Source organism: Ctenocephalides felis, unplaced genomic scaffold, assembly GCF_003426905.1.
Source record: "Ctenocephalides felis isolate EL2017-DRISC unplaced genomic scaffold, ASM342690v1 CF-g0.4_SCAFFOLD_03571, whole genome shotgun sequence".
Taxonomy (NCBI): domain Eukaryota; kingdom Metazoa; phylum Arthropoda; class Insecta; order Siphonaptera; family Pulicidae; genus Ctenocephalides; species Ctenocephalides felis.
The window spans coordinates 36,167,795-36,179,104 of record NW_020539725.1 but is presented as its reverse complement, the minus strand read 5'-3'; the positions used below and the strand labels follow the sequence as shown (position 1 = coordinate 36,179,104).

At 27.6% G+C, this 11,310-nt stretch overlaps 3 protein-coding genes across 3 annotated transcripts; all 3 read left to right on the top strand.

Moving 5' to 3' along the window:
- Positions 1-1,699: 1,699 nt before the first annotated feature.
- On the top strand, positions 1,700-4,385 carry LOC113385246 (protein dj-1beta-like). Its single transcript, XM_026623079.1, has 3 exons — positions 1,700-1,989; positions 3,668-3,893; positions 4,070-4,385. The coding sequence occupies exons 1-3, from the start codon at positions 1,774-1,776 to the stop codon at positions 4,330-4,332; spliced, it is 705 nt and encodes a 234-aa protein (XP_026478864.1). The 5' UTR covers positions 1,700-1,773; the 3' UTR covers positions 4,333-4,385.
- Positions 4,386-6,060: 1,675 nt separating this feature from the next.
- Positions 6,061-8,704, top strand: LOC113385980 (glucose dehydrogenase [FAD, quinone]-like). The gene is made up of 3 exons (XM_026623796.1): positions 6,061-6,205; positions 6,425-6,543; positions 7,124-8,704. The coding sequence occupies exons 1-3, from the start codon at positions 6,061-6,063 to the stop codon at positions 8,702-8,704; spliced, it is 1,845 nt and encodes a 614-aa protein (XP_026479581.1).
- A 320-nt stretch (positions 8,705-9,024) lies between these two features.
- On the top strand, positions 9,025-11,109 carry LOC113386885 (N(G),N(G)-dimethylarginine dimethylaminohydrolase 1). The gene is made up of 5 exons (XM_026624643.1): positions 9,025-9,355; positions 9,562-9,664; positions 9,967-10,064; positions 10,438-10,665; positions 10,907-11,109. The coding sequence occupies exons 1-5, from the start codon at positions 9,080-9,082 to the stop codon at positions 11,021-11,023; spliced, it is 822 nt and encodes a 273-aa protein (XP_026480428.1). The 5' UTR covers positions 9,025-9,079; the 3' UTR covers positions 11,024-11,109.
- Positions 11,110-11,310: the final 201 nt, after the last annotated feature.

Sequence of the window (11,310 nt, the reverse complement as noted above, 5' to 3'; positions counted from 1 at the left end):
TCCCTAAAAACTAGATCACGTAATTTATGGAAGACCCCTACCAGCAAAAGTGATCGAAAATTGCGTTTTCACAGAGATTTTATGCTTAGACAATAATAGAATATATTATATATTCATGTATGCTTTTATTTTATTAATGAAAATTATTGAAAATGATTCCAATACTATAAAGAAAACACACAACAGCAATTACTACTTTTGATAAATTATCTTTTTTTTTCATTTATTTATATATTAATTTTATATCTGTCAGTCTGGTATGAGAGGTTTTGAAACAATTTTCATATTTTATATACGTATCATTTGTCTATTTTATTATACAATATAATATTTATTATAATTAAAATATCTTTAAATATCTATTCAATCTTCAATTTCTTTATAATATTTCTTTATTTTCCTTTTGAAATTATTGTCGATGGTATTCTTAATATCTATTGGCAGTTCATTATATATTTTACTTTACTGTATCACATATTCTCTTAATTTCTTCTTTTTATTATGTTCAATGTAAAATTTTTCGTGTTGTCTAGTGTAGTGTTTGTTGTACTTGTTTTAATTTTGTTATATTTCATTTTGTATATTAATTTGCATTTCTCTATTTTAATTATGCTGTTTAGTGAATGAATATTGGTTTTTGTTTGTAAGTATTTGGTAGGTGTTAAATGTGGAAAATATGATATATTTATAGCTTTGTTTACTATCCTCTGTATGTCATTTAAGTTAGCTTTAGTTGTTTGACTCCGAGTATTTTATTCCATTTAAAATATAAGAATTAAATATATGCGCTTTAAAAATCAGTACCTTATTGTTATTATCATTGATCAAAATTTATTGATTACTGATTTTTGTCCTTGAATATTTAATTGTGGTACGGAAAGTTCCAGAAATTTGCCTTACGGGTTAGGGGTACTTGGAATTTTTGAAAAATCGAATTTTATTTTTTTGCATTTTCATTAAGTGTAATATATAGAAAATGTTCTCTGAAAATGTTCTCTGAAAATTTCAAGTTGATCCGATGATTACTTGTTGAGTTTTGTAATGTATAGAAAATCTTTTAAACGATTTACGACGATCTCAGCAATGTTAAATTACTTTTAAGATGTGTAGTTCAAGATTGAATCCATAATCAGAAAAAACTATCATTTTTTCGTGCCTCCAAGTACCCCTAACTCCTTAAGGCACGATGCCATGCACCACTAGTTTTTAATGCAAATTGTTGATAAAGATTCCAACACCAAAGGAAACATACAACAGCTATTACTACTTGCTAGAATTTATTGAAAAGGTCCCTATCAACAAAATTAACTATACCATGTAGATTTGATTTTATATATAAGTTATATATATTATATAACTTATATATAACTTATATATATATATATATATATATATATTTTATATATAATCATTGATCAAAATTTATTGATTACTGATTTTTTTTCTCGAATATTTAATTCTGGTACGGAAAGTTCCAGGAATTTGCCTTAGCAGGCACGATGCCATGCACCACTAGTTTTTTCAATTTTTAATTTAATTGTTGAAAAAGATTCCAACACTAAACAAAACACACAACAGCTATTGCTAGGAGAAATTATCATTAAAAAGGTTTATAATCCCTGTCCACAAAAAGTAAATATTACAAATGCGGATTTGTTTTCATATATAACTTAAGTTATATAATTATAGAGATAGTGGTGACAGCAAATGAAAATTTAAACACAAATGTCATAATAAAACTTGTAGCTTTTGTTTTAATTTAATTAATTACATATGTTATCTCTTTTGACAACCGGCTTGAGAAGAATGTCGCAGCCGGCGAAACAATCGCCGAGTAGTTGCAAGCCGTCGGCCAGTTGCAAATCGTCTACAGATCCATCAGCAGGTATGGCTACTCAGGATAATCCAAAATCTGCGCTAATTTTAATCGCAAAAGGAACAGAGGAAATGGAATGTATAACAGCAGTTGATGTTCTCAGGAGAGGCGGAGTAATTCATTTTTATTATTTATAATTTTCTATATTATTTATTACACTTTCCTAATTTTTATAACATACGTCCAAGCAACAATATTACATTTTATAAGGTTGTCAAATATCTCCCTTCCGCCTTTTTGTATTATAAACCAAGAGCAAAAAAGCGGAAGGGAGATATTTGACAACCTAATATAACTATGTTGTACAGTAGAACCTCACTCGGACCTCAATCATACGGATTTGATAAGTTGAATTGATAAATTTGATAATAATTCATAATGTTAAGAAAATATATATATGTACATACATAAGGAAATGTTAATTTCTTATTACACATTGAATTATGTATGTATTTGTTATTTTTGATGATTACAGATCATTATTCTTCATATATTGGATAATCTGGATTTTTGATTATCCGGATGCCTATCGACAACAATTAGTTCAGATAATCGAGGTTCTACTCATAGATAAAGAAGAGTATGTGTACTGTACTATCATAAAAGGTTCTACTGTACTATCATAACATTCAACATAGCAACAAAACTTCTTGAATTTATTGATATTAAGATAATAATACTATTAAGATAAAACACTAAACTTAAAAAATTTAGCATTTATCGATAAATGCTATATTTTTTAAGTTTAGTCTTTTATCTAAATATTATTAGTATCAAAGTTAATATGAAGAAAAATGTTTATAAAAATTTTAATATAAAAAGGCTATATATGATCATATATAGCCTTTTTATATTAAAATTTTTATAAACATTTTTCCTCATATTAACTTTGAATTTATTATGAAAAGTGTTATCTAAATTCTGGTCAAGTTAGGTTAGGTCAAGGTCAATAAGGTTATTGAAATTATAATTCTTAAATAACACAACTTTCTTTCTTTGCATTATCGAATTGATTCTTTTTTATAATTTATACAGGTCGATGAATAAATGCTCTAACATTCATGTAAATTTGGCATACATAGTATTATTTTTTGATAGCAACACAATTATATATATATATATATATATATATATTAATTTTTTTTTTATTTATTTATATATATATATATATATATATACATTATTTTCATATCTCAGTCAGACAGAGGTGCCTGGTATGAGAGATTATGAAAAACAGTTTTCATATTATATATATACATTTCATCTGACTATAATATCTATTTCATTAATATAATATCTATTATAATTAAAATATCTCTATCTTTATATACAGCTCTTCGGTCTTCTTTGTCTTCAATTTCCTTATAGTATTTCTTTTAAATTTATCGTCATCATTGGTCATCTTAATATCGTTTGGCAATTTGTTATATATTTTGCTAGCACTCCATATGACATTTTCTCTAAAATTCTTCTTTCTATTGTGTTCAGTGTGAAAATTGTTGTGTTGTCTAGTGCAGTAGTATCTTGATTTATGTCTATTGTTGCACTTGTTTTAATTCGGTTAAATTTCATTTTGTGTATTAGTTTGCATTTCTCTATTTTAATTATGTTATTTAGTGAATGATTATTTGTTTCTCTCTGTAAGTATTTGGTGGGTGTTAGATGTGGAAAATTATATGCTGTTTTAATGGCTTTATTCATTATTATCTGTTATTAAATATTATATTAAATTTTATTTTATTCTTTATAACAATATTTTGTTAATTATTTTTTATTATTATTACTATCTAGATTACAGTTCATTTAGCTGGGTTGTGTGGAAATAAGCCAGTAAAATGCAGAAGTGATAGTGTAATATCTCCTGATATTGGTCTAGCTGATGCGAAAGGACCTTACGATGCTATAGTTCTTCCAGGAGGCCTCGATGGCTCAAAAGCATTCTGTCAATCAGAAGAATTGGGTGAATTATTGAGAGCACAAGAGAAGTGTGGGCGCATTGTTGCTGCAATATGTGCAGGTAATAATTTTATACCAATATATCCTATTGTATAAAAAATTACTACTTTATATTTAAGAATATATCAAAACTTGTACAAAAGTATGTTGTATTATTAAATATCATAACATACATCTTCTATTTCCGATTCTAATTGTATTATTTTGAATGGTTTAAATTGTAATTTCTTTTTCTAGCACCAACTGCTTTGAAAGCCCATAAAATTGGCTTAAAAAAAAGAGTTACTTCCTACCCATCAATGAAAAGTGAAATGGTCAAAGATGGTTGCTACACATATGTTGATGATCAAAAGGTAGTTGTCGATGGCAACGTTATAACAAGTCAAGGGCCGGCTACAGCAATAAATTTTGCAATTGTGCTTGTGGAACAAATATGTGGCCGAGAGAAAGCTCAAGAAGTTTCAAAAGGATTGTTGTTCGATTATTGCTCTTTATATTAATCATTGCTTATAATGTAAATTGAAAATCATGAAATTTTCTTTGTTTATATATTTGAAACAGATTTTATTATTGTTTTTGTGTATACTATTTCTATATATATATATATATATATATATATATTATTGTATTGTTTATTATTTAAAGTAACATTTACATGAATACAGAGTGAAATAATTTAAATTATTCTTTCACAAGTTTGAATGTTTGTTAGTATCTATATTTTTATTGTGTACTGTTTTGTGTACTTTTGAACAGCAGCGGCGCCATAAAGCCCAGCTTCTTTTGGATTTGTAAAAGCAATTACAGATTTTAATGGAAAAACATTGCAAAAAATGCTGGAAGTTTAGGTATCTGATAGAACCGCTGACTGTGGTGATCGTTTGGTATGTTTCTTTATACTTCTGTACACTATGCATTTTGATTATTGTGAACTAGTAAAAACAACGGTGTTTTGCGATTGCCCTGATAATTTTCAATTATAACCATTGTGTACAATCGTTTTAGAAGGAAAACATACAAAAAATGTTTGCTTGATGGCAAGAAGGTTTAAATTCCACTGAAATTAATTGAAGCATTTTATTTATTCATACATAATATCTTTAATCTAATAAGAATCTAAGATACTTATCATTTTCTCATTATCATGCTTTAATAGTAATAACTTATTTTGGAAAATATATCATTTCATCAAGTATATTATATTACACAACAAAATAAATAGGCAGAATTATTAAATCGTTTTATTGCAATTGGGCTGGGGGTGAACTTATAGTAATACCGGAATTGAAAAAAATTAAATGATTTATTTTAATCTGAAGAAACTGATGGTTTTCTATATATTGTTTAAAATTAATTTAAATATTTTATTTTTCATTCCATAATTCATTTATGTACGTGCTTCAAATTCGTGGTTTTGATTTCCGAAGTGCGATCATTCACTATGCTTTTACAATTTTTTTCTAAATGCCTATGATCACTATTTTGAATATTTGAAAAAATGTAGTATCTTATAATTTTATTAATATAAAACTGCTAAAAACCAAACTCGTTATTTGAAAATCCTGAGTTAGGCGATTTTTAATTATTATCCTATTATGGCGCAAAAAAAAATAAAATTTATACGTTCAAACTTTTAAAGAACGATAATGCAGAAATTAATTTAAATTTTTGTGAGTAAAATTGGCCATCGATGATATTTTAGGTGCATAACTGTAACAATCCGCTTATTTTTTTGGTTATCATATATTGCATTTTGTATTGCAATTATAACGGGTTTATGACGCTCAACAAGGATGAAATAAAAGTAAAAAATATTTAAAGACGGTGAACCCGAACAAATATAAACATGCAACGTAGTGATTTTAGCGCAGTGATTTTTGTGTCTTCAGTAAGAATTTTTGGTAAAAAATAATCGATTAAAAATTTCGTTCATATAGAAAACGTCGGTAAAGTTCGTCACAATAATTTCCATATACATTTGTACATATGCTTCTTAAAAAATGTAACAAGGGATAGTATAAAGAGAAAATCATCAGTTATATAATAAAAACTATTTATGCAACTTTATGAATTTATACAATTTGTTTATGTTTATCTACGTTAAAATGAATAGTACCGTAACAACTTTATAATAATCGATGCCACAATTTCTAACATATTTCATAAAACATTCATATTCCCAAATTGAGAAAATCTTCTAATTAAAAGTTTGTGTAAAAGTTAGGAAAATGAATAATGCTATGTATTGCCCGGCGAATACCGCGACGGGGGCCGCTGGTCAACTTTTTACTATGCTATTACAAACCGTTATGGCTACTCCATGTAATTTAACATCTGCATGGCCTAGGGATGAAGGCGAGGAATTGGATTCAGGTGAAAATGAATTATTAAATGTATTATTTGTATGCATATATTTACAAAGTTTTGCATTTTTTCTTGGTATACATAGCCATATAGTCAATCAGAATAAATATTATCCTTTGTTTCCATTTTGAATAAAAACAAAGAAAAACTATTATATATAGTTTTCGATAAAAATGCATGATTTTATCATTTTTTTATTATTAGTTTAAAATTCATTTAATTTTGCAGATTTCGCAGCATACGATTTTATAGTGATAGGTGCTGGATCAGCAGGTTCTGCATTAGCCCATCGGTTAGCAGAAAATACAAGTTGGCAAATATTATTACTTGAAGCTGGGGGTGATTCCGCCTATAACTACAGAAGTAAGTTTTGGAAACAAATTATAAAATTCCTGAACTATTTTTATTTGCAATGTTTAATTGATTTGTGTTTTATTTATGAATAAATTTAATTGAAATCATACCAAATTACTCATGTCAATTATTTTTATACATTTAAACTTGCCCTTTTTTATAAATTGTTATTAATACTTATTGTCCACCCAACATTTGAATTTTTGTACTTCGAGCTAATATATATAAAATAATCAATAAAAATGTATGGTTTAATTTTTTAAAAATACCTTACACTGGTTAGATTTAGAATTTTAAATGATTTCGAAAATAAGAAATTTATTTTTAGGTAATTTAGGTTTATTGGACTCTGATTCAATCGATGCAAAGCCTTACATAAAAACTTATGTGACTATTATATCTCCAAAGTAACTATATAATTTCAAATTAATTAATTTGTAATTATAGTTACTTTGGAGATATATTTAAATTGGACGTTTGTTCGTGTCTAATATATATAAGCTTTTTTAAAACTAATGCTTTTTATATTTTTCACTACTTAGTAGTTTTATTATAATTTTTTTTTTGTTCTAGATACCGAAATTGTTTTTTTACAATCAAAAAACAGAAATTGATTGGGGTTATTACACTGAACCAAGCGAAAATTATTGCTTAGGTTTTAAAAATCGGCGATGCTATTGGCCAAGAGGAAAAACCTTGGGCGGATCATCCGCAATTAATGGAATGGTTTATTTGAGAGGAAATAGAAAAGATTATGATTCTTGGGCGGCAGCTGGAAATGAAGGATGGAGTTTTGAAGATGTTTTGCCATTTTTTAAGTATTCAGAAGATATGCGAGCACCCCAAGTTCTGGAACAAGATAATGATGGATATTACCACAGCACAGGTGGCAAATTAAAAATTGATAATTACTTTGATTCTAATTCAGATTTAAAAAAAGCACTAATACAAGCAGCTGGAGAATTAGGTTTGAATTATATTGTCGATCCGAATTCAGATACTAAGATTGGCATAACAACTTTACAAGGTACTCTAGATCACGGAACAAGATGCAGTTCAGCTAAAGCGTTTCTTACTCATAAACAAAGTAATTTGCATGTTATTAAACATGCTTTAGTTACAAAAATAATTATAAACAAGCAAAGTAATTGGGCAATCGGAGTACAATTTACACGCAAAAATAAAAAATATACAGCATGGAGTACAAAGGAAGTTATATGTAGTGCGGGTAGTATTAATACACCCCAGCTTTTGATGCTGAGTGGTATCGGTCCTAAACAACATTTGAATCAACTAAATATTCCTCTTGTCGCAGATTTACCAGTTGGTCTTAATTTACAAGATCATATGTTCATACCGATTTGGGTTTTACTAAGAAGATCAAATCAATACGTCTCTCCCAAAGAGAATGCTAAAGTAATATTTCAATATTTTATGGATCATGATGGTCCTATGGCAGGTTTTGATATAACAAATATTGCAGCTTTTATTAATACCGACGATCCCAACTCTCTTTACCCAAATACTCAATTCCATTTTGTGCTCATGCCCAAGTTAGACACAAGTGGATTGCCCACAATCATAAAAGATTTTGGTTATTTAAATGAAACTCGGAATTCTCTAATAGAAGCCAATGAATTGGGTGATATTGTATTATTTATGGCCAGTATATTGCATCCAAAATCTTCCGGATACATAAAACTAGCCAGCAAAAATCCTACGCAACATCCCAAAATATACCCAAACTACCTGAACGATCCTGACGACCTTAAAATTGGATTAAACGCTATAAAATTTATTGAAAAATTCATTAGTACTGAAGCTTTAAAAAATTTAGGTGCGGAATTTGTTAACTTGAATATTCAGAATTGTAATAATTTTACATTATTTAAAGAAAATTACTGGAAATGTTTTATCAGAAACTTTGCAACAACAGAATATCATCCTGCAGGTACTTCAAAAATGGGTCCATTAAATGATAAATCATCTGTAGTAGATGCAAGATTAAAGGTGCATAAAATGAAAGGCTTGCGGGTTGTAGATGCAAGTATTATGCCAAATATTGTTAGTTCAAATCTGAATGGACCAACGATAATGATAGCAGAAAAAGCTGCTGCAATGATTAAAGAGGACTGGCGACGTTATATCTTTTAACAATATTTGTTTTAATTAGTCCTTTTCGATATGAATAATATTTTATAATTAAAAATAATGTTTGTGTATGGATGTAAAATACGGTAATAAAATTAGTTATTTACAAAAGTATTTATATTATATCAGTCATATCCAAATTAAACTGGTTTTGGGAAGTTTTCACATAAAATTTTATATTTGAATTTTTTGTGGTTAACGGTTGCAAAACGATTTTATATATTTTTAGTTGGCACTTTGTCAAAAGGTACTACTTCAGACCGCACTAGTTTCGGCAAGTTTTACAAATGACAGATAGTTGACAGTTATTTGTGTTGGTTTATATTCAGCGTTTATATTTTTATTTAGTGCCGTTAAGTGATATTTAATTAGTCGAAAATGTCTGTTTATTCGGCTTTGCAATTGTTGAAATATACACATGCTGTTGTTTGTAGAATACCCACATCATTAGAAACTAAGTCTAAAATAAATATTGAAGAAGCCAGAAAACAACACGAAGCTTTTGTAAAACTTTTACGTGAATTATATTTAGATGTTATTGAGCTTCCTGCAGATGAATCTTTACCAGAATGTGGCTTTGTTGAAGATACAGCAATTGTTTGCAATGGAATTGCTCTCATGACCAAACCAGATTCAGCAGTTAGACAAAAAGAGGTAATTCGATATGAGTTAGGCGTTGGCTGCTTTAGTAATTTATTCTAGTTCACGGTCGCACGCTCATTAATAATAAACTCATAAAATTAATTAATTCAAATAATAACTGTGCCACTTGTGAATCAAATGATTCTTGAAGAAATGAAATTTAAAATTGTAAATATAACCTATAATTTTGTTTTATTATATATTTTTGATTATTACAGGTTGAAATTATTAAACATGTTTTAAAGAAGGAGATAGGTTTAACTGTAATGGATATAGATGTGCCAAATGCTAAACTTCATGGTGGAGATGTATTATTTACTGGTAACGATTGACTTTATACTATTGAGTCTGTGGCTTTAAAATTTGATACTTTATTTACTAATTGCATTTTATGTGATGCAATGCCAGTTCACACACAAAAATTAATTAAAACCTTTTTTAATCCTAACTTTCATTCAATTCTTACCAAAAGCCTAATAGAACGTGTTGCACAAATGTAATTATTAAGAAATCATTAAGTAATCAAATATACATATTTAGACTTAATTTGTATAAATATAAAATATTAAAATGATTTTAAAAAATAGTGCAATCTATATATGTTATACTAACTGTTTTTACAGGACGTGAATTTTTTATTGGTTTATCAACTTCAACTAATGAAGCAGGTGCTATGGCTGTTGCAGAAGCTTTTCCAGAATTTCCATGTACAATTGTGAAGGTATACAATCAATTCATCATTATGAAATAATGTGCTCGTTGAGACATTTTCTCAACAGTAAAATATTCAAACCATATTGTACATTTTGTAAATGTGTAATAATTTATACAATTACTGTTAGTTAAAAAGAATTGTTTAAAATTTACATATAATGCTTACCATTTTGCAAATCATTAAACGCAGAGAAAGACAAATTAAAACCGTGATTTGTGATTATACTATGAGCATAATATTATAAGGCGTTGCACATTTTAATCTTCACCATTTTTTATTTTTTTTTTTTTATTTTGTTGTTATTTTTGTTATCGATAATTTTTTATTGACAAATTTATTTTAAAAATTCTCTACATTAATTTTTAAATCTTTCTAAAAGGTTCCAGATGGAACTAGATTGAAACACCATATTACATTGGCTGGTCCTGATTTACTCTCTGTGGGTTCTGGTGACGCAGCTCGTGAAGTTTTACATAGAGTTCAACGAGAAGCTTCCTTTCAAGAATATATGAAAATTACTGTACCTGAAGATTGTGCTGCTAATGTCCTCTATATAAATGGAACGATTGTTCATAGATCAGAAAACGAGGCACCTCAATCATATCAGGTATTTGATACACTGAATGTTTGTATTTTATACAATCTGAAACATATGAGCCAATCTATTTTAAATTCTTACTTAAATTAGTTACTGCGTTATTCTAATTCTATTGGTTACTTAGATGGCACCAATTACTTTTCTTTATCTACTATTTTATATTGTTTAAATCTTAATATTATTATAATCGGAATATATTTTTATTTTTGCACTTCACACAATTATCCAACATTTACTTTACAATTTTTAGCTGTTTTGTGATAAGATTGACTATCATAGAAGATCATTATCAGTGTCCGAGTTGTCAGCAGCTTCTTGTGGACTTACATCTTGTTGTTTACTTGTAAGAAAGACAAGACATATATAATTCTATTTTGTAGTGTAAAGAATACTTCCTAGATATGAGAAGAATTTGGTAAGTGCATTTGACAAATATTTTATGTGCGTTTTAATTATGACATTCTTTACTATCACAAAAGATAAAGATTTATCTGACATTGACCTTTTTGTCACATATATATTTTACATTAGTAAAAAATGTTAACTATTAATATATTATATGCCCTGTTTAGGCACTATATACAAAGATTTAATTTATATAAATTTGCAACATTATATTAAGTATTTTTTTAGTCATAATATTTATAATTTACC

Excerpts from the sequence above, each read along its gene's own strand:
- LOC113386885 (XM_026624643.1), top strand. The coding sequence starts at position 9,080 with ATGTCTGTTTATTCGGCTTTGCAATTGTTGAAATATACACATGCTGTT. Across the intron at positions 9,665-9,966 it reads TGGAGATGTATTATTTACTG|GACGTGAATTTTTTATTGGT; the intron begins GTAACGATTGAC and ends CTGTTTTTACAG. Across the intron at positions 10,666-10,906 it reads AGGCACCTCAATCATATCAG|CTGTTTTGTGATAAGATTGA; the intron begins GTATTTGATACA and ends TACAATTTTTAG.
- LOC113385246 (XM_026623079.1), top strand. The coding sequence starts at position 1,774 with ATGTTATCTCTTTTGACAACCGGCTTGAGAAGAATGTCGCAGCCGGCG. Across the intron at positions 1,990-3,667 it reads ATGTTCTCAGGAGAGGCGGA|ATTACAGTTCATTTAGCTGG; the intron begins GTAATTCATTTT and ends ATTACTATCTAG. Across the intron at positions 3,894-4,069 it reads TGTTGCTGCAATATGTGCAG|CACCAACTGCTTTGAAAGCC; the intron begins GTAATAATTTTA and ends TTCTTTTTCTAG.
- LOC113385980 (XM_026623796.1), top strand. The coding sequence starts at position 6,061 with ATGAATAATGCTATGTATTGCCCGGCGAATACCGCGACGGGGGCCGCT. Across the intron at positions 6,206-6,424 it reads AGGCGAGGAATTGGATTCAG|ATTTCGCAGCATACGATTTT; the intron begins GTGAAAATGAAT and ends TTAATTTTGCAG. Across the intron at positions 6,544-7,123 it reads TTGAAGCTGGGGGTGATTCC|ATACCGAAATTGTTTTTTTA; the intron begins GCCTATAACTAC and ends TTTTTGTTCTAG.